Source organism: Hoplias malabaricus, chromosome 7 (assembly GCF_029633855.1).
Source record: "Hoplias malabaricus isolate fHopMal1 chromosome 7, fHopMal1.hap1, whole genome shotgun sequence".
NCBI lineage: Eukaryota > Metazoa > Chordata > Actinopteri > Characiformes > Erythrinidae > Hoplias > Hoplias malabaricus.
Genome location: NC_089806.1, coordinates 47,456,785 through 47,481,129, shown reverse-complemented (window position 1 = coordinate 47,481,129; position 24,345 = coordinate 47,456,785). Strand labels below are relative to the sequence as shown.

The 24,345-nt window shown below is 46.5% G+C and overlaps 2 protein-coding genes across 3 annotated transcripts; one reads left to right on the top strand and one right to left on the bottom strand.

The window, feature by feature from the left end:
• Positions 1–543: 543 nt before the first annotated feature.
• Positions 544–8,047, top strand: gpr63 (G protein-coupled receptor 63). Of its 2 annotated transcripts, none has more exons than XM_066676038.1 (3): positions 544–590; positions 929–1,000; positions 5,838–8,047. In XM_066676038.1, the coding sequence occupies exon 3, from the start codon at positions 6,105–6,107 to the stop codon at positions 7,218–7,220; it is 1,116 nt and encodes a 371-aa protein (XP_066532135.1). In that variant the 5' UTR covers positions 544–590; positions 929–1,000; positions 5,838–6,104; the 3' UTR covers positions 7,221–8,047. The 2 variants fall into 2 exon arrangements, with proteins under 2 accessions (XP_066532135.1, XP_066532134.1); XM_066676037.1 differs by having other exon boundaries at positions 546–752.
• Positions 8,048–8,187: 140 nt separating this feature from the next.
• On the bottom strand, positions 8,188–22,863 carry ufl1 (UFM1-specific ligase 1). Its single transcript, XM_066677462.1, has 19 exons — positions 22,493–22,863; positions 20,551–20,696; positions 20,428–20,456; positions 18,678–18,775; positions 18,470–18,584; positions 17,185–17,315; positions 17,019–17,077; positions 16,750–16,896; positions 15,455–15,630; positions 14,793–14,969; positions 13,151–13,262; positions 11,925–12,044; positions 11,651–11,774; positions 11,241–11,407; positions 10,340–10,470; positions 10,137–10,217; positions 9,823–9,908; positions 8,665–8,845; positions 8,188–8,577 (listed from the first exon to the last, which is right to left on the bottom strand). The coding sequence occupies exons 1-19, from the start codon at positions 22,564–22,566 to the stop codon at positions 8,362–8,364; spliced, it is 2,370 nt and encodes a 789-aa protein (XP_066533559.1). The 5' UTR covers positions 22,567–22,863; the 3' UTR covers positions 8,188–8,361.
• Positions 22,864–24,345: the final 1,482 nt, after the last annotated feature.

Genomic DNA, 24,345 nt, shown 5'->3' with positions numbered 1-24,345 from the left:
TCCTATGTTCTTCTCACCCACAGCCAAATGTCTTGCTCTATGCTTTTCCCCCACTTTGTCTGATCTCCCCCATCCTGGCCCCAGTGAGGGAGCAGGGCCTGAGGCTCATTCTAATAGCCCCCAGATGGCCCAACGTTCCATGGCTAGCAGAGATAATACCTCTCCTTTATGCCCAGCCATGGGACCTTCCATTACACAAAGATCTGCTATCTCAGGCGAGACAGAAGGTCTCATAACAATGGCTTCCAAGCTCCCTTAGTCCTCCCATAGTCCTCTATACAGATGTTCACTGATCAGATGTCCTCTATACAGATGTTCACTGATCAAATGTCCTCTATACAGATGTTCACTGATCAGATGTCCTCTATACAGATGTTCACTGATCAAATGTCCTCTATACAGATGTTCACTGATCAGATGTCCTCTATACAGATGTTCTCAGTGTATTATCTATATATATAAAACTGAAACTGAACTGAAATCTGCCACATTTATATAAAACGGCCACGCGCCAGATCTGATTGGCTGCAGTTAGTGACGCAGTGAGCGTTGAACGCGCATGCGCGGCAGAGCGGCTGGGAGCTGCGGAGGTAAGTGTTAGAGAGAAGAGACCGGGCTCGGATTTTAGCTGTGGTTCTGATTCTTCAGTGACTGTGAGTAAAGGGCGCTGATGGAGACGGAGAAAGACTCTGAGGCGGAACTTATTCGCGGCTGAAATGCTTCGTTCCCGCCGAGAAAGTCACGGATTTACGGCAAGGATTTAATCTCAGTTTCCCGTGCAGGAACTCTCCCTTCCACCTTAAATACACGCCGACACGTTTAAGGCGGACTTGAAATATCCTATTGTTGTTTATAAGAGGTGTTTATTCGTTTAACGAATAGAGAATGATTTGTAAGAACTGGACGCTTTATTTAATCCCGGTTTCAGGATTGAAGCAGCGACAGGGTCTTAACTGCAGGAGAGGATCTGACCACAGCACTGTCCAGAGGAAGCGGCTCAGTGAGTATTTCACACCTTAATCTTCGGGATTAAAGACTAAACCTCCGTTTAAAGTCAAACTCTAACTCAAACCCTGAGCCTTTGTCCAGTTTTGACCCTGAGCTGAAAGCCTGACCCCTCCTGCGTCCAGCGGCTCTCCGACTGATGCCTGGCCAGAGGTTCCCTGAGGGGAACAGAGTTCTGGGGGAATTTGAAAGTGTTCTAGATATTAGAACGTTATATTCTTTCAGTTATAGAGCTGTTTTCTATGGTTGCTAGGCTCCACTGTACACACACACACACACATACACACACTACACACATTGTACAAACACACTACACACACACACACACTACACATATTGTACAAACACACACACAATGTACACAAACACACACACACTGTACACACACTACACATATTGTACAAACACACACACAATGTACACAAACACACACACTGTACACACACTACACATTATACACACACACACTGTACAAACACACACACACTGTACAAACACACTATACACACTGTACAAACACACACACACACTACACATATTGTACAAACACACACACAATGTACACAAACACACACACACTGTACACACACTACACATATTGTACAAACACACACACAATGTACACAAACACACACACACTGTACACACACTACACATATTGTACAAACACACACACAATGTACACAAACACACACACTGTACACACACTACACATTATACACACACACACTGTACAAACACACTATACACACTGTACAAACACACACACACACTACACATATTGTACAAACACACACACAATGTACACAAACACACACACACTGTACACACACTACACATATTGTACAAACACACACAATGTACACAAACACACACACTGTACACACACTACACATTATACACACACACACACTACACATATTGTACAAACACACACACAATGTACACAAACACACACACACTGTACACACACTACACATATTGTACAAACACACACACAATGTACACAAACACACACACTGTACACACACTACACATTATACACACACACACACTACACATATTGTACAAACACACACACAATGTACACAAACACACACACACACACACACTACACATATTGTACAAACACACACACAATGTACACAAACACACACTGTACACACACTACACATTATACACACACACACACTACACATATTGTACAAACACACACACAATGTACACAAACACACACACTGTACACACACTACACATTATACACACACACACTGTACAAACACACACACACTGTACAAACACACTATACACACTGTACAAACACACACACACACTACACATATTGTACAAACACACACACAATGTACACAAACACACACACACTGTACACACACTACACATATTGTACAAACACACACACAATGTACACAAACACACACACACTGTACACACACTACACATATTGTACAAACACACACACAATGTACACAAACACACACACTGTACACACACTACACATTATACACACACACACTGTACAAACACACTATACACACTGTACAAACACACACACACTACACATATTGTACAAACACACACACAATGTACACAAACACACACACACTGTACACACACTACACATATTGTACAAACACACACAATGTACACAAACACACACACTGTACACACACTACACATTATACACACACACACACTACACATATTGTACAAACACACACACAATGTACACAAACACACACACACTACACATATTGTACAAACACACACACAATGTACACAAACACACACACTGTACACACACTACACATTATACACACACACACACACACTGTACAAACACACACACACTGTACAAACACACTATACACACTGTACAAACACACACACACACTACACATTATACAAACACACACACACTACACATATTGTACAAACACACACAGAATGTACACAAACACACACACACTGTACACACACTACACATTGTACAAACACACACACACACACACTGTACAAACACACTACACACACACACTACACACTGTACAAACACACACACACACACTACACATTATACAAACACACACACACACACTACACATATTGTACAAACACACACAGAATGTACACAAACACACACACACTGTACACACACTACACATTGTACAAACACACACACACACACTGTACAAACACACTACACACTGTACAAACACACTATACACACTTTACAAACACACACACACACACACTGTACAAACACACTATACACACTGTACAAACACACACACACACACTACACATTATACAAACACACACACACACACTACACATATTGTACAAACACACACAGAATGTACACAAACACACACACACTGTACAAACACACTACACACACACACTACACACTGTACAAACACACTATACACACTGTACAAACACACACACACACACTGTACACACACTATCCATCCATTATCTGTACCGCTTATCCAATTTAGGGTCGCGGGGGGTCCAGAGCCTACCTGGAATCATCGGGCGCAAGGCGGGAATACACCCTGTAGGGGACGCCAGTCCTTCACAGGGCAACACAGACACACACACATTCACACCTACGGACATTTTCAAGTCGCCAATCCACCTGCAACGTGTGTTTTTGGACTGTGGGAGGAAATCGGAGCACCCGGAGGAAACCCACGCGGACACGGGGAGAACACACCAACTCCTCACAGACAGTCACTCGGAGCGGGAATCGAACCCACAACCTCCAGGCCCCTGGAGCTGTGTGACTGCGACACTACCTGCTGCGTACACACACTACATATTGTACAAACACACACACACACACACCACACATTATACAAACACACACACACACTGTACAAACACACTACACACACTGTACAAACACACACTACACATACACACTACACATTGTACAAACACACATAGTGTACAAACACACTCAACTCAACTCAAATTTATTTATAGAGCACTTTGAAAAACACCAACAGCGGAAACGAAGTGCTGTACAAAAGATGTTTATAAAACAAAATAAAATAAAATAACCAATAAGGAAAAATAAATAAAATAAAAACAAAACTAATAAAACAAAACAAAGGTCTCATGCTGGGTTGAAAGCCAAGGAATAAAAACACATTGTATACACACACACTGTACAAACATACTACACACACTGTATACACTGTACACACAGACACACTGTATACACACACACACAAACTACACACACTCTACAAACACACTACACACTGTACACACACACACACTCTACAAACACACTACACATGTATACACACACACACTGTACAAACATACTACACACACTGTATACACTGTACACACAGACACACTGTATACACACACACACAAACTACACACACTCTACAAACACACTACACACTGTACACACACACACACTCTACAAACACACTACACATGTATACACACACACACTGTACAAACATACTACACACACTGTATACACTGTACACACAGACACACTGTATACACACACACACAAACTACACACACTCTACAAACACACTACACACTGTACACACACACACACTCTACAAACACACTACACATGTATACACACACACACTGTACAAACATACTACACACACTGTACACACAGACACACTGTATACACACACTACACACATTGTACAAACACACTACACATACTGTGTATATATATATATATATATACACACACACACACACTGTACAAACACACTTCACACACACTGTACAAACACACTTATTACACACTGTACAAACACACACACACACACTGTACAAACACACTATACACACACACACACACACACACAATGTACACACACTACACTTTGTACAAACACACACTGTACAAACACACTACACATTGTACAAACACACACACACTACATATATTGTACAAACACACACACACACACTGTACAAACACAAACACACTCACTGTACAAACACACTTCACACACACTGTACAAACACTGATGTTCAGGATGAGGAAGGGGCTGTATGTTTGTTGTTTGATGAAGAACTGAAACCCTTTCCGTGTGGTGCTCAGGGGGGACGTGGTGCTCAGGGGGAAAGCGGTGCTCAGGCTGCTAAGCTACAAGAAATGTTTTTCCTCTCGTCTTAAAACTGATGCTGAACAGCTTCTGCTTAAAGATTGTCCGTTTCTGTTCAGTCATAAATATGACTTCCATATTCACTGCCTTCATCACTGTACCACCTCCCTGTGCCCTTTAAAACTAACCCTAACACTGTACCACCTCCCTGTGCCCTTTAAAACTAACCCTTCATCACTGCACCACCTCCCTGTGCCCTTTAAAACTAATCCTTCATCACTGCACCACCTCCCTGTGCCCTTTAAAACTAACCCTAACACTGTACCACCTCCCTGTGCCCTTTAAAACTAACCCTAACACTGTACCACCTCCCTGTGCCCTTTAAAACTAACCCTTCATCACTGCACCACCTCCCTGTGCCCTTTAAAACTAACCCTAACACTGCACCACCTCCCTGTGCCCTTTAAAACTAACCCTTCATCACTGTACCACCTCCCTGTGCCCTTTAAAACTAACCCTAACACTGTACCACCTCCCTGTGCCCTTTAAAACTAACCCTTCATCACTGCACCACCTCCCTGTGCCCTTTAAAACTAACCCTAACACTGTACCACCTCCCTGTGCCCTTTAAAATTAACCCTTCATCACTGCAGAGCACACTCCTGACCGGGTTCTGTGTTCTAACCAGGTTTGTTTTCCTGTTTTCAGGTTCTGAGATGAGTTCCTGTGCAGTGGCGACTCGGCAGAAAGTTCAGCACCGAACATGTTTCTCCAGGGGCACGAAATGTTACTGTCTCTAGTTCAGCGACCATCGCTCCGTCCACCTTCCCCTTCTCTGCACTGTCCACTTCACTGCCCTGTCCATTGTCCAAACCACCATCTACTTCACTGCCCTGACAATCATTCACTGCCCCCCACACCGTCCACTTCAGTGTCCAGTCCACTGTGTTGTGGAGAGCATCCAGAACCGAAGCCATGGAGAACTCGTCATCGTGGGGAAACAGCCCTGTAGGGTTCCGCACTCTGTGGGTGACTGTGGCTCCTGTGGTACAAGATGGAGTTCAGGGTCTTGGGCTCCCCCTGCAGGTGTTTTTCTGCGTGGCGATGGTGTGCGTCCTCCTCCTGGCATTCCTGGGGAACGTGGTGGTGTGTGTGATGGTTTATCGCCGTGCTGCGATGCGTTCTGCCATCAACATCCTGCTGGCAAGCCTGGCGTTCTCTGACATGATGTTGGCGCTGCTCAATATGCCGTTTGCTCTGGTCACGGTCCTCTCCATGCACTGGGTGTTTGGAACAGCGTTCTGCCGCATGTCTGCCATGTTCCTTTGGCTGTTCCTGCTGCAGGGTGCGGCCGTGCTGCTAATCATCAGCGTGGACCGGTTCCTGATCATTGTGCAGAAGCAGGACCGCCTGAGTCCGGGTCGAGCCAAGGCCCTGGTGGCAGTTTCATGGACTCTTTCACTGTTCCTGGCGTTCCCGCTGAGTCTGGGTTTCCCGTCTGTACCGGCACCGCCGCGCGCCCCTCAGTGTGTATTCGGCTTCGCGCTGGAGCGTGGGGAACAGGCCTATGTGGTGCTGATGGTCTTGGTGTTCTTCTTTGTGCCGTTTTCTGTGATGCTGTATGCGTTTGTAGGAATCCTGTGCACACTCCGAAGAAACGCTTTACGGATCCACTCCGCCTTTGGCTCAGACTCTGGAAAAGTTCGCTTGGCGGCTCTGCGACGACCCTTCCACTTCAACATAGACATGAGCTTCAAAACGCGTGCCTTCAGCACCATTTTGGTCCTGTTCTGCATCTCTGCAGTATGTTGGGCTCCATTTGTGGTCTTCAGCCTGATGTCCTCCTTCAGCGGAGAGTTCTACTCCAGCGCCGACTTCTTCCAGATCAGCACCTGGCTGCTGTGGCTGTGCTACCTCAAATCTGCCCTCAACCCCCTCGTCTACTACTGGAGGATCAGGAAGTTCAGGGACGCCTGCCTAAGCCTGCTGCCCAAACGCTGTGGACTACTGGCGGATGTATCAGGTCCAGTTCGCAGGAGGATCCGCCCCAGCACGGTGTACGCCTGTGGAGACCACCGGTCCACGGTTTAGATCCTCACTTTAACCTTCTCTGCTTCCCCCTGGCTCCAGACGCACTGGTAAAAGTGTCTGTTTACTTCCATAGTTTTACACTGGAACTGCAAAGTTATTTTCCCAACTCTCAGCATCACACAAACTGAGGTGTCATTAACATTACACACGTTGGTAGGTGGATTGGAGGCTCAAAAGTGTCCGTATGTGTGTGTGTGTTGCCCTGTGAAGGACTGGCGCCCCCTCCAGGGTGTGTTCCTGCCTTGCGCCCAGTGATTCTGGGAAGACTCCGGATCCACCGCCGCCCTGAACTGGATAAGGGTCACAGACAATGAATGAATAAATAGGTTTGTGATTGTGATTAAGTGGTGTCTGTGACTTCTGGTGTTATTTTCATTGCATGGTCCCTACTCGCCTTAACACACTTCAGTCCTCCCCCGGCTCGCTCGGAACCAGATGAACCCAATGGAGAAGCAGAAACGAGTCGAGCCGAGTGAGGGTCACTGTGGTGGAAAAGTGCTGTTTGTTACAGAACAGTTTAAGATGTGATTTAGCTCGGTTAGCGATATGCTAATTAATACTTACTTTAGTGGCATAAAGCCTGTGCTGTTCAGAGGTCACAATATTTGTGGGAAGTGTGGCTTTAAAATGAAGACAAGGTTTATGTCCGATTCAAAGTTCGCTGTTTCCGTGTTTGGTTACAGTCTCTGCTCTTGGTGGATATTATTATTGTTAATAATGTGCTGATAGTGGAACCAACTGCTGCTTTACTGTCGAAAAGTGCAATTTCTGTTCATTTTAAACTCAATTCAATATTTGTTAATGTTTTTGTGAATTTCTTTATAAAATCTGAGCTTTTTTGTAGAAAACTTTCCAGTTTAATTTTTTTCAATTCAACTTTACTCAAATTTAGAATTTCCCTTAGACCTTTAAAACCCACTGCCCTCTCAATATACACACGATAAACCAGCTCTTACTCTCCCTCCTCCCTCACACACACACACACACAGACATCACAGAGGACTGTTTATTGTGGAACGTACAGACATCACACTCAAACATATGACTCCATTTTCCATAATCCCCTGGGTGAGGATCTGCGCAGTGAAATATTAATGATCGTGCATCTGTGGGCGGTCCGGTCCGTTCCAGTCCGGCCGTCTCACTCCTCCGTGACTGGCGCTTTCCTCGGGTTCAGGACCAGGTCCTTGACGTTTGTGCTGAGGTTGTTCAGCTCTTTTTGGACTGACTCCAGATCAGCAGAAGTGACTCTGCCACCGGACTCCGCCTCTGGTGCAGGCTCCACCCCCTGAGTGTGACTCTGAACCAAACTCTTCACCACCAGCCCCTGATATGTCACCAACAACTGGTAGTGCTCCTGGTCCAAGAAAAAACACACACAATAGCAATATACTCTGGAAAACACCGGCTTCATATCTCTGTAAGAAAGTGTGTGTGTGTGTACCGGGGGCAGTTTGCTCTGTAAGGTGCTGATGATGTTGGGAACACAGCGGCCCGGGGCGTGCAGAGCGCAGTGTGTGACGTTCTGGAAGAGCAGGACACTGGTCAGGTGCAGAACCAAAGCCGGATCCTCGACAGAACTCAGCTGCTGCATTAAAGACTGCTTATGGAGCTGGAGAAACTGTCTAAACAAACAAACAAACAAACAACTCGCTTTAACTCGCACTCACCTTCCAGCGTCTGGTTGGCGTCTAAACTACACCCCTGGGTCTTTAAGACACACACCTCTGGTCTATAAACTACACCCCCGGGTCTTTAAGACACACACCTCTGGTCTATAAACTACACCCCCAGGTCTATAAACCACACCTCTGGTCTATAAACTACACCCCCGGGTCTTTAAGACACGCACCTCTGGTCTATAAACTACACCCCCAGGTCTATAAACCACACCTCTGGTCTATAAACTACACCCCCGGGTCTTTAAGACACACACCTCTGGTCTATAAACTACACCCCCGGTTCTTTAAGACACGCACCTCTGGTCTATAAACTACACCCCCAGGTCTATAAACCACACCTCTGGTCTATAAACTACACCTCTAGTCTATAAACTACACCCCCGGTTCTTTAAGACACGCACCTCTGGTCTATAAACCACACCTCTGGTCTAAAAACTACACCCCCGGGTCTTTAAGACACGCACCTCTGGTCTATAAACTACACCCCCAGGTCTATAAACCAGACCTCTGGTCTATAAACTACACCCCACGGGTCTATAAACCACACCTCTAGTCTAAACTACACCCCCGGGTCTTTAAGACACACACCTCTGGTCTATAAACTACACCCCCGGGTCTTTAAGACACACCTCTGGTCTATAAACTACACCCCCGGGTCTTTGACTCCCCCTCATGTCTACCCTGGCGTCTGTAAGACACCCCACTCCTAGGTCAATAAGCCACACCCCCCCCAGTGAACTGATTGGAAAGGTGATTATTGAAGAGCCAGGAGTTTGAATGCTCCTCCCACAAACACGTGACGAAGACAGAGTGACTTTAATGTTCCTGTGGCCCACATTCATGCAGCTTCACTCCAAAAGGAACAATTTAAACAAGGGGCTTCACAGGGGCTCAGAGTTATCAGTGAAATACAGTGTTACCGCTCTTTCTTTTTGTCAGCTTTCTTCAACATCAGCCCACATTCTTCAACCACCGCCTCCAAACAAGTCAGAAACTCCTCCACACTCTGAGAAACGCAGAGAGAGACACACAGAGAGACACAGAGAGAGAAAGAAACAGAGAGAAAGACAGTGAGAGAAACAGAAAGAGAGAGAGTGAGAGAAACAGAGAGAGAGACAGACAGTGAGAGAAAGAGAGAGAGAGACAGAAACAGAGAGACAGTAAATAAATGCTGCTAAACTGGTTGAGACTGATTCAGTTTCAAAGTGGAAGGTGAAGCTGAGACTGAACCCACTTTCCCGTTCACACTGCAGTGGAGCTTCATCAGAGGAGCTTTACTTTCATCAGGCAGTTTCCCCAGAATCTTCATCCTCACCTACACACACACACACACAAACAGTCAGTGTGTGTGTGTGGTAATGTGTCACTGAGTGTGTCTGTTTGGTTGTTTCTGTGTGTGTGTGAGTTTATGTGCTTGGTAACCATGGTGACGCTGACCTCTGCTGTGATGGAGTTTGGGGTCTCTGTGGTCATAAGGAGGTCAGCTGACAGGAAATTGACGAGAATGTTGGTCAGATCCGAGCAGACTGTCCTCAGAATGTGCTTCACAATTAACAGCTGAGTCTCTTCTACACACAGACACACACAGACATGGACATTAATAAACTTCTCTCATTAAAACATACATATTCAATAATACCCACATATGTAATATATACAGTGTAATATTAATTCATTCATTGTCTAGGAACACACCCTGGAGGGGGCGCAAGTCCTTCACAGGGCGACACACACTCACTCACACCTACAAACACTTTGAGTCTCCAATCCACCATGTGTGTTTTTGGAGCGTGGGAAGAAACTGAAGCACCCAGAGGAAACCCACGCAGACACAGGGAGAACACACCACACTCCTCACAGACAGTCACTCGGAGGAAACCCACACAGACACAGGGAGAACACACCACACTCCTCACAGACAGTCACCCAGAGGAAACCCACGCAGACACAGGGAGAACACACCACACTCCTCACAGACAGTCACCCGGAGGAAACCCACACAGACACAGGGAGAACACACCACACTCCTCACAGACAGTCACCCGGAGGAAACCCACTCAGACACAGGGAGAACACACCACACTCCTCACAGACAGTCACCCGGAGGAAACCCACACAGACACAGGGAGAACACACCACACTCCTCACAGACAGTCACCCGGAGGAAACCCACGCAGACACAGGGAGAACACACCACACTCCTCACAGACAGTCACCCAGAGCAGGAATCGAACCCACAACCTGCAGGACACACACACACAGAGGAGATGGATGCACCAGGAAAGGTTCTCCAAATGAAGGAGTGACCTGAGGAGGTGCTGGAGACAGCGGTGTTCACCTGAGAACTGTTTGGCTCCTTTCTCAAAAAGACGAATGTTGTTATAAAGTGTGTTGATCTCTTCCTGAATTTCCTTCACGTTCTGTTTACGGTTCCCTCCAGAACCAGAAGAACCGAATGACTGGAAAGCAGAACGAACCACGTCCTGATACTTTCGTGTCAGCGGTCTGTGGGAAAACAGCAGTCAGCTTTAGCTCAGAGAGAAACATCAAAACAATGCTGTTATTGAAATAAAGCTCCACAGAAGTGTTTCAGTGCATTTATTGATTATCTGTTAAAGTCAGAGTCTTCTCTACAGTAAAGAGTTTAATAGAGTTTAAGAGCTCCAGTGTCTCTGCTCTGAACTGCGCGCACGCACACACACACACCAAGGCTAAAACACAACGTGAGCGGGGCTTAGTGGTGTGGACCTGTGTAGTTGCTGGGCGAGCTCTCGGAGTGTGTCGTCGTCAGGGAAGTCTGACACTTTTCCCTCCAAGACCTCCACAATCTCCTCCACCGACAAAAACGGAACCTGCAGCTGTTTACTCACCTCTCCACACACACACACACACACACACACACAGAGAGGAAAGAAAAGCTTTGTACTAAAAGTGCATATTAATGTGATTGTGTGTGAATTTAAGTGTGAAAAAATGAACTTGTAAAAGAGTGTGTGTGTGTGTGTGTGTGTGTGTGAGATACTTTGTGCCGTGTCTGTCTCCTCGTCGCTCTCCTCGTCTCTCCTGTTTTTCTTTTTGTTTTTTCTGATTCTGATTTCTCGAGCGTTTCCTCCTCCACCTGCTCTCACACTCCCACTGCCCTCTACACACACACACACACACACACACGTTTGTAAACAGGTCCTGTTTTCAGTGGTGGGCAGTAACAAAAATAACTAATGTTTTACTGTATTTAAGTACGTTTTCCGTGTGTCTGTAGTTTACTGAAGTATTTCCACTCTTTATTTTAACTGCTACATTTCAAAGTCAAATATCATCCATTTACTGCACTACGTTATGAAAATCTGCCATTCCTTTGGGTTCATGTGGGTGAAAGGGTGAAAGGGTATTTCTTCTGAACAAACCTCACGACACACAGTGGCACCAAGTGGAAATATGTCTCCGTCTAAAACTAATACCGAAGCAGACTTGGTTTTAATCGAGTGTTGAGTGAATCTGACACCGTCGGTAAACACTCTCTGTTCTCAGAACCGTTAGGAATTAATAAACCATTCCTAACCTTTAGTGTTTGACTGGATTCGAATCATCACTAAACTACTGTTCATTCACATACACAGATCTGTCACAAATCCCTCGCCCAGAGTCAGTCGAAGGGTTAATAAACACAGTACGTGAACAAGGTAAAAACCAGAAGAAATCTTCTAAAACCTCTTTATCTCACTGCACAGAGAGAGAAACGAGTCCAAACGACAAAAAACAAGCATCAGACAAAAAGTCAGGAAACAAAACGTCTCAGAATCGTTCGGACCACACCCTATAACGCTGTTACATTTCTGAGAGGTGACCGTCAGGCCGCGCTTCAACACTGAAGCTTAAATTGGGCGTAATCCTCAGGAGACAGCGACCTCTGTTGGTTTGGAGGGCAGCGCCTGGCTGTGTGTAATAGTTAATATAACTTCATTCGTTGTGTTTGATCTTTGGCCGTTTCCGCTGTGTTCAGTGTCAGACTCATTCACCTACAGTGTGTTAAACACGAGTCTTCTTACCAAAATCACAGCAACGTCACGGTCCTTTTCCTTTCAGTGCTTCACAACATTTAAAGGTAAACACTTCAGTGTCTGAACTTTACCTCAGTGTGTGGTTTGTGTGCTTCGTCCACCACAGTCTGGAACACACACTTTATCTGGGGTTTAAACACAGACACTGAGCGGAGGAAGAGAGGAACTTTAATTAAACTCTGAATCTCACCGGACGCTTTCTTCCTCCGCTCCTCCTTCCTCTCTTTCTTTAACGTGTTCTCCACCAGCGCCGAGCTCTTCACATCCTCCTCCATCACCACACACACCGGACTCTTCACCTCCTGCTCTCACACACACACACACACAATAAACAACAAACACACATACACACACACAATAAACAACAAACACACACACACACACACAATAAACAACAAACACACATACACACAATAAACAACAAACACACACACCGGACTCTTCACCGCCTGCTCTCTCTCACACACACACACACACACACACAATAAACAACAAACACACACACACACACACAATAAACAACAAACACACATACACACAATAAACAACAAACACACACACACACAATAAACAACAAACACACACACACACACAATAAACAACAAACACACATACACACAATAAACAACAAACACACACACACACAATAAACAACAAACACACATACACACACACAATAAACAACAAACACACATACACACACACAATAAACAACAAACACACACACACACACACAATAAACAACAAACACACACACACACAATAAACAACAAACACACATACACACAATAAACAACAAACACACACACACACACAATAAACAACAAACACACATACACACAATAAACAACAAACACACACACCGGACTCTTCACCGCCTGCTCTCTCTCACACACACACACACACACACAATAAACAACAAACACACACACACACACAATAAACAACAAACACACATACACACAATAAACAACAAACACACATACACACAATAAACAACAAACACACACACCGGACTCTTCACCTCCTGCTCTCACACACACACAAACAACAAACACACACACACACACACACAATAAACAACAAACACACACACCGGAATCTTCACCTTCTGCTCTCTCTCACACACACACACACACACACACACACACACACACACACACACACAATAAACAACAAACACACACACTGGACTCTTCACCTCCTGCTCTCTCTCTCTCTCTCTCTCTCTCTCTCTCTCTCTCTCTCGTCCTCTCACACACACATATAATAAACAACAAAGACACACATGCACACACACACCCCGGAGTCTTCACCTCCTGCTCTCTCTCTCTCTCTCTCTCTCTCTCTCTCTCTCTCACACACACACTGGACCCTTCACCTCCTGCTCTCTCTCCCTCTCTCTCTCTCTCTCTCGTCCTCTCACACACACATATAATAAACAACAAAGACACACATGCACACACACACCCCGGAGTCTTCACCTCCTGCTCTCTCTCTCTCTCTCTCTCTCTCACACACACACACCGGACCCTTCACCTCCTGCTCTCTCTCTCTCACACACACAATAAACAACAAACACACACACACCGGACCCTTCACCTCCTGCTCGCTCGCGCTCTCTCTCTCTCTCACGCATATATACAATAAACAACAAAGTCACACACACACACACATAATAAACAACAAAGACACACATGCACACACACATACCGGAGTCTTCACCTCCTACTCTCCCTCTCACACCCAACAAACACACACACACACACACACACACACACACCGGACTCTTCACCATTACAGCGGGGGTCAGGGTGAGGATCAGTGCCCACCTTCTGTGCCTTGTGTGTCATGATGTCATCAAACAGCGCAGCACAGTCGTTGATGAAGGCCTCGCTGATGACGGTGGTCCCCAGGACCCTCGCACCCGACTCTGCACCCAGCGTCCGAATCACCTGTCCAATCAAAAGCCCCGAATCCTCCTCCGACAGGCAGCTCGGCAGGATCGGCTGAGGGGTGGGGTTTCATTCATTTAGACATACTGGGAATGGCCCACTACACACTACGTTTTTGGCTGAGAGTAGTATGTAGTACATAGTATGCTACTGAACTGAAAATGCATTACACTAAAGGCACCCTTTGATTTTGCAGTGTACAGCAGAGCTATCTCCGTGGTGTAGTGCATCCCATCATGCACTACGGGCTCCCAAGCTCACGCTTCCCTGAAAATAACTACTGAGTCTGAGTATAAACGTGAGTATACTGGGGATTGTAGTGGGCTATGCGGACATGGGAATGATGATTAGGGTTCAAACACACAGACACAGGGTTTAATATCGTATGAATTTAGCGTACGATATTCAGATTTAAAGTGAAAAACTCTACTCTAACAACCAGAGAATGGGTGTGGCTACTGCAGCCCAGGGAGAGGGACGGGGCTGTTAGAAAGTGTGTGGTTGGAGTTTAATCATCTTCCTGCTGAGTGGAGATTTACCTGCAGATCGATCCAGGTGTGTGAGGTGAGGGCCTCATCCACCGACGCCTCCAGCTGAGCCACGATCTCTGGCCCCACACACACCCCTCTGAGGAACAGCAGACCGCTGCCTTTAAAACGCTTCCTAATGTAGCCCCCCGGGTCAGGAATCCCCAGCCGGACCAGAGTTTCCGTCTCTGCACGCACACACACACACACTTCTCTGAGGAACAGCAAACCACCGGGTGTACAACGCTTCCTAACATCAGGAATCCCCAACCGGAGCAAGTGTGAGTGGGATCAGAGGTGCGGTCCGAGTGGGATCAGAGGTGCGGTCCGAGTGGGATCAGAGGTGCGGTCCAAGTGGGATCAGAGGTGCGGTCCGAGTGGGATCAGAGGTGCGGTCCGAGTGCGATCAGAGGTGCGGTCCGAGTGCGATCAGAGGTGCGGTCCGAGTGCGATCAGAGGTGCGGTCCGAGTGCGATCAGAGGTGCGGTCCGAGTGCGATCAGAGGTGCGGTCCGAGTGCGATCAGAGGTGCGGTCCGAGTGCGATCAGAGGTGCGGTCCGAGTGCGATCAGAGGTGCGGTCCGAGTGCGATCAGAGGTGCGGTCCGAGTGAGATCAGAGGTGCGGTCCGAGTGAGATCAGAGGTGCGGTCCGAGTGAGATCAGAGGTGCGGTCCGAGTGAGATCAGAGGTGCGGTCCGAGTGCGATTAGAGGTGCGGTCCGAGTGCGATTAGAGGTGCGGTCCGAGTGCGATTAGAGGTGCGGTCCGAGTGCGATTAGAGGTGCGTTCCGAGTGCGATTAGAGGTGCGGTCCGAGTGCGATTAGAGGTGCGGTCCGAGTGCGATTAGAGGTGCGGTCCGAGTGAGATTAGAGGTGCGGTCCGAGTGAGATTAGAGGTGCGGTCCGAGTGAGATTAGAGGTGCGGTCCGAGTGAGATTAGAGGTGCGGTCCGAGTGAGATTAAAGGTGCGGTCCGAGTGAGATTAGAGGTGCGGTCCGAGTGAGATTAAAGGTGCGGTCCGAGTGAGATTAGAGGTGCGGTCCGAGTGAGATTAGAGGTGCGGTCCGAGTGAGATTAGAGGTGCGGTCCGAGTGAGATTAAAAGTGCGGTCCGAGTGAGATTAAAAGTGCGGTCCGAGTGAGATTAAAAGTGCGGTCCGAGTGAGATTAGAGGTGCGGTCCGAGTGAGATTAAAAGTGCGGTCCGAGTGAGATTAAAAGTGCGGTCCGAGTGAGATTAGAGGTGCGGTCCGAGTGAGATTAGAGGTGCGGTCCGAGTGAGATTAAAAGTGCGGTCCGAGTGAGATTACCCAGGTATCCATTCTGTTTGAAGAAAGAGTCAATCCAAGCGTTTTGTGTTTTAGAGTAAATTTCTGGAACATAAACAACTTTATCCTGTCGACCCCCAACTACAGCCCCCTTCAAACGGCCAGAGTTCACCAGCTCTTCCAGAACCGCTGCACAAACAAACAAACAAACACACAAAAACAACACACACAAAAGCACAAGATTAGCCTGGGGTTATTCTGCAGCTGCAGATTTGACAAACTCACAGATGGAGTGGAGCTGAGAAACTCACAATATAAAAGATTCTCCTGGAGGCCGTGGGCACTGACCAGAGCGCTGACCGCAGTCGGCCTGAAAACAACATACTGTTACTGAGAAAACTTACAATACATGACTTTACACCACCATTATTGTTAAGAGTAATAACGTTTATACTGAATATAATAATAATATCTGACCTGGTGAGGGCGCTGAAGAGTCCCCGGATACGAGCCGTGTGTCGACTGATAAACGACTGAGTGAAGATTACTCCTCGATTAAATTCATCCACCTGTCCATCAATCACTCGCCCGACTCGTCCACACAGCTCCTGACAGAGAGAGAGAGTGTTCGTAAGGTGCGTTTGTGTGTGTGTTTTCATGGTATTACTGAATATTGTTGGTCTGATTATTCACCATTCAGAACATCTGAAGGAGAGCAGAGTGCAGGAATCGTGCTCGACGACAGTTAAAGATTACAGTAAGGGACTAAACCACTTAAGGCAGATTAATAATAACACACCAAATCAATTTACAAACATGAAATATCAGTTATTAAAAGCAGATCTGTAAAGTAGATTTAAAAACTGCCAGGTCCGTGCAGTCACGTGTAAAGGTCAAAAAAGGTCAGGAAGACTAAATATCTGTTTATCTACTTTACACATCAGTCCTTTCACAGGACAAAACCCTCCTATAACACAGAGGAGGACAGAGACAGACTGATACAGACTGAGGAGGACTAATACAGACAGAGGAGGACAGAGACAGACTGATACAGACTGAGGAGGACTAATACAGACAGAGGAGGACAGAGACAGACTGATATAGACTGAGGAGGACTAATACAGACAGAGGAGGACAGAGACAGACTGAGGAGGACCGAAACAACTGAGACAGACTGAGGAGGACCGAGACAGACAGAGGAGGACCGAGACAGACAGAGGAGGACAGAGACAGACAGAGGAGGACAGAGACAGACAGAGGAGGACAGAGACAGACAGAGGAGGACCGAGACAGACAGAGGAGGACCGAGACAACTGAGACAGACTGACGAGGACTGAGACAGACTGAGGAGGACAGAGACAGACTGAGGAGGACAGAGACAGACTGAGGAGGACAGAGACAGACTGAGGAGGACAGAGACAGACTGAGGAGGACAGAGACAGACTGAGGAGGACAGAGACAGACTGATACAGACAGAGGAGGACTAATACAGACAGAGGAGGACTGATACAGACAGAGGAGGACCGAGACAGACAGATGGACTGAGACAGACAGACTGAGGAGGACAGAGACAGACAGACTGATACAGACAGAGGAGGACTAATACAGACAGAGGAGGACTGATACAGACAGAGGAGGACCGAGACAGACAGATGGACTGAGACAGACAGACTGAGGAGGACAGAGACAGACAGACTGAGGAAGACTGAGGAGGACTAATACAGACTGAGGAGAGCCGAGAAGGAACGAGACAGATACTGACCTCTGTGAGGAAGTCTCCCGGAAGGTCGTAGATCTTACAGAGCTCCGCGATTTTCACCTGCCCAACTTCCTGCAGTTTATCATTCACTTCCTCTGCCAGCTGGTCCAGATATTTCCTGCAGGAGAGAGACTTTGAGGTGGTTTCTCAGACAGAGATTGTGACACACACACACACAAACACACAAACAAACACATCAGTGTAATCTCACTGGTCGATGAGTTGTCCAAAGATAAGGTGAGTGCCTCTATCTTGTTTAGAAATGTCCACCGCTCGGTTCTCCACATGAACCAGGTCCACGTTAATAATCTGCAGAACAAACACAGACTCGGACAATAATCTACAGAATAAACACAGACTCGCAATAATCTACAGAATAAACACAGACTCGCAATAATCTACAGAATAAACACAGACTCGGACAATAATCTACAGAATAAACACAGACTCGGACAATAATCTACAGAATAAACACAGACTCGCAATAATCTACAGAATAAACACAGACTCGGACAATAATCTACAGAATAAACACAGACTCGGACAATGATCTACAGAATAAACACAGACTCGGACAATGATCTACAGAATAAACACAGACTCGGACAATGATCTACAGAATAAACACAGACTCGGACAATGATCTACAGAATAAACACAGACTCGGACAATGATCTACAGAATAAACACAGACTCGGACAATAATCTACAGAATAAACACAGACTCGGACAATAATCTACAGAATAAACAGACTCGGACAATGATCTACAGAATAAACACAGACTCGGACAATGATCTACAGAATAAACACAGACTCGGACAATGATCTACAGAATAAACACAGACTCGGACAATGATCTACAGAATAAACACAGACTCGGACAATGATCTACAGAATAAACACAGACTCGGACAATGATCTACAGAATAAACACAGACTCGGACAATGATCTACAGAATAAACACAGACTCACAATAATCTACAGAATAAACACAGACTCACAATAATCTACAGAATAAACACAGACTCGGACAATAATCTACAGAATAAACACAGACTCGGACAATGATCTACAGAATAAACACAGACTCGGACAATGATCTACAGAATAAACACAGACTCGGACAATAATCTACAGAATAAACACAGACTCGGACAATAATCTACAGAATAAACACAGACTCGCAATAATCTACAGAATAAACACAGACTCGGACAATAATCTACAGAATAAACACAGACTCGGACAATAATCTACAGAATAAACAGACTCAGACAATGATCTACAGAATAAACACAGACTCGGACAATGATCTACAGAATAAACACAGACTCGGACAATGATCTACAGAATAAACACAGACTCGGACAATAATCTACAGAATAAACACAGACTCGGACAATAATCTACAGAATAAACACAGACTCGGACAATGATCTACAGAATAAACACAGACTCACAATAATCTACAGAATAAACACAGACTCAGACAATAATCTACAGAATAAACACAGACTCGGACAATAATCTACAGAATAAACACAGACTCGGACAATGATCTACAGAATAAACACAGACTCGGACAATGATCTACAGAATAAGCACAGACTCGGACAATAATCTACAGAATAAACACAGACTCGGACAATAATCTACAGAATAAACACAGACTCGGACAATAATCTACAGAATAAACACAGACTCGGACAATAATCTACAGAATAAACACAGACTCGGACAATAATCTACAGAATAAACACAGACTCGGACAATAATCTACAGAATAAACACAGACTCGGACAATAATCTACAGAATAAACACAGACTCAGACAATAATCTACAGAATAAACACAGACTCAGACAATAATCTACAGAATAAACACAGACTCAGACAATAATCTACAGAATAAACACAGACTCACAATAATCTACAGAATAAACACAGACCAAAACTGACCTTCTGAAGCTCCACGACGTTCACTCGACCTGTAAAAGGACTGCCGTTAGATTCTCAACATGTGTCTAGTTGCAACAGTGATATGAATTAGAAAAGTGAGTGTGTGTGTGTGTGTGTGTGTACCTCCGTGTGTGTAAATCTCATCTCTGATTTCACGTGTTATTTGAGCTGGAGTGACATATTCCTTTCCATCAAGAGTGTGAACCACGTCCAGCTTCTTCTCTTCCATCAACTTCATCACCATCTCAATACAGTTCCTCTCAGACAGCCTGAACCCACACACACACACACACACACTTACAACCATTTCTTTTTGTTTAAAGGCGCTTCAATGCTGAAAAATCAATATCTGTCTAAAAGTACATTGTTAATTAACAGAGTAACGCACTTAAACACAAATGTACCTTTAAGATTTTACACTGGAGTTTACAGCACACACTTTTCTCATTCCACAGCACCAACATACTGCTCTAATATTACAATTAGTCTTTTATCACTGTGTGTCTAAGGGGCAAACCTCACTCTCCCTGGGAGGATGTGCAGGGCTTTTTCGGTGGTGCAAATGGCTGTGTGGGGGTACACAGAGTGGGTGTGGGTATGGGTGCCCAGGCTATGTGGGTGTGTACAGCTCTGCACTCTCCTCCTCTCAGGAGGTGCTCCAGAGAAAGACAGAGACTCCTGCACTGACAACAATGTACCTGAAGTCTACAATGGAAAAAGCCCACTTTTGGGGCCACAGTAAGTAAAAGGCTCAGGTAGTGTCTCTGTCACAGATCCAGGGTCCTGGAGGTTGTGGGTTCGAGTCCTGCTCCGGGTGACTGTCTATGAGGAGTGTGGTGTCTTCTCCCTGTGTCTGCGTGGGTTTCCTCCGGGTGACTGTCTGTGAGGAATGTGGTGTGTTCTCCCTGTGTCTGCGTGGGTTTCCTCCGGGTGACTGTCTGTGAGGAGTGTGGTGTGTTCTCCCTGTGTCTGCGTGGGTTTCCTCCGGGTGACTGTCTGTGAGGAGTGTGGTGTGTTCTCCCTGTGTCTGCGTGGGTTTCCTCCGGGTGACTGTCTGTGAGGAGTGTGGTGTGTTCTCCCTGTGTCTGCGTGGGTTTCCTCCGGGTGACTGTCTGTGAGGAGTGTGGTGTGTTCTCTCTGTGTCTGCGTGGGTTTCCTCCGGGTGACTGTCTGTGAGGAGTGTGGTGTGTTCTCTCTGTGTCTGCGTGGGTTTCCTCCGGGTGACTGTCTGTGAGGAGTGCGGTGTGTTCTCCCTGTGTCTGCGTGGGTTTCCTCCGGGTGTCTGTCTGTGAGGAGTGTGGTGTGTTCTCCCTGTGTCTGCGTGGGTTTCCTCCGGGTGACTGTCTGTGAGGAGTGTGGTGTGATCTCCCTGTGTCTGTGTGGGTTTCCTCCGGGTGACTGTCTGTGAGGAGTGCGGTGTGTTCTCCCTGTGTCTGCGTGGGTTACCTCCGGGTGACTGTCTGTGAGGAGTGCGGTGTGTTCTCCCTGTGTCTGCGTGGGTTTCCTCCGGGTGCTCCGGTTTCCTCCCATGCTCCAAAAACACACGTTGGTAGGTGGATTGGTGACTCAAAAGTGTCCGGAGGTGTGTGTGTGAGTGTGTGTCGCCCAATGAAGGACTGGCGCCCTCTCCAGGGTGTGTTCCTGCCTTGCACCCAGTGATTCCGGGTAGACTCCGGACCCACCACTGCCCTGAACTGGATAAGGGTCACAGACAATGAATGAGTGAATGAATCAGCCTTTAATTTTTTTGTTTAAACTTTTAAATATCAAACCACTAAAAATAAACATCTCCAAGCAGATCTCTTTCCAAACACCTTAGTAATTAAAATTATATATCACCTTCAAATAAGTTGTATATTTTATTAAACAGACTTTTGTATTAGTATTCCGGCTAAAACTGCTCGGGTCCACCTTAAATAACACAGCTGTTACTACAGAGTTTAAGGTGGAACGGACGCGGCTAAAGCCAGAAGTCGGGGTACTTCACACATTCAGAGTTTGTCAGTGCTGTGGCAGAGTAAAGGAACTCGTCATTAACTCTGAATGTTGTGAGTTTTGTTCTCACCGCGGCGCCGAGGCGCTGAACTGCGCTCTCTGAAAATCCGCCGCGAGTCTCCGGATCTCCTCCCAATCCGCCATGGCCCTCTGCGGCGGGTCCGAACCGGTTCCGGGGCTGAGAGAGGTCTGTGGTGGGTTCTGGAGCTAGTTCTGATTCTGATTTAAGCCCAAACTCGACTCTTTACACTGACGGTCACCTACAGAACGTGCTCCAATAACATCTCGCTAGTGCCCTATCTCCAGATCTAGTATTGTAGCAATAATAAAGTTGTAACTCTAACTCCAACTTTAATGTTCTAGATATGAAGTTCTAGAGTTACCTCCGTGGTTCTAAATGTCTGCAGCGTTCTAGTTCTGACTGTAGTCCAAAAGGGAACGCGAGGGCAGTGCCCTGCTTAGGGTTAGGAAGCAGAGCGGATTGGAACGTGCCCCAAAACAGCACCACGTCACCCTTCAGGAAAGTGCAGTCCGTACGGAAAGCCGAAAGGACTAAACAGCTCGCGTTCATAACTCTGACCGTGTTCAGCTTCTCCTCCACAGAGGGTCGCCACCGACACGAATTCTTAAAACCAGATCGTTTTTATTAATATTTTCAAATTATGTGTGTGATTTGAATATATTAATAAGTAATGTTCAAATATTTATTGTCTTAGAATGAGAACGATTTAATATCTCCACTTAAATAAGGTATATTCAATGTTTTATTTACACCTTTAATTTATTGTTGCATGATAATATTAATAATACTTAAATGATTTATTTGCATTTCCAAGGTACACAGAGGCACTTTACTTCATTCATTGTCTGTAACCCTTATCCAGTTCAGGGCGGAGGTGGGTCTGGAGCCAACCCGAAATCACTGGGCGCAAGGCAGGAACACACCCTGGAGGGGGCACTAGCCATTCAAAGGACGATAAACACTCACACACTGTTGTCTCGCATTGACAAAATCTCTAGGGAGGTTCACCTACCACCTGTGTTCTCCCCGTGTCTGTGTGGGTTTCCTCGGGTGACTGTCTGTGAGGAGTGTGGTGTGTTCTGCCCATGTCTGTGTGGGTTTCCTCCGGGTGACTGTCTGTGAGGAGTGTGGTGTGTTCTCCCTGTGTCTGCGTGGGTTTCCTCCGGGTGACTGTCTGTGAGGAGTGTGGTGTGTTCTCCCTGTGTCTGTGTGGGTTTCCTCCGGGTGACTGTCTGTAAGGAGTGTGGTGTGTTCTCCCCGTGTCTGCGTAGGTTTCCTCCGGGTGACTGTCTGTGAGGAGTGTGGTGTGTTCTCCCCTTGTCTGCGTGGGTTTCCTCCGGGTGACTATCTGTGAGGAGTGTGGTGTGTTCTCCCTGTGTCTGCGTGTGTTTCCTCCGGGGGACTGTCTGTGAGGAGTGTGGTGTGTTCTCCCTGTGTCTGCGTGGGTTTCCTCGGGTGACTGTCTGTGAGGAGTGTGGTGTGTTCTCCCCGTGTCTGTTTGGGTTTCCTCGGGTGACTGTCTGTGAGGAGTGTGGTGTGTTCTGCCCGTGTCTGTGTGGGTTTCCTCCGGGTGACTGTCTGTGAGGAGTGTGGTGTGTTCTCCCTGTGTCTGCGTGGGTTTCCTCCGGGTGACTGTCTGTGAGGAGTGTGGTGTGTTCTCTCTGTGTCTGTGTGGGTTTCCTCCGGGTGACTGTCTGTAAGGAGTGTGGTGTGTTCTCCCCGTGTCTGCGTAGGTTTCCTCCGGGTGACTGTCTGTGAGGAGTGTGGTGTGTTCTCCCCTTGTCTGCGTGGGTTTCCTCCGGGTGACTATCTGTGAGGAGTGTGGTGTGTTCTCCCTGTGTCTGCGTGTGTTTCCTCCGGGGGACTGTCTGTGAGGAGTGTGGTGTGTTCTCCCTGTGTCT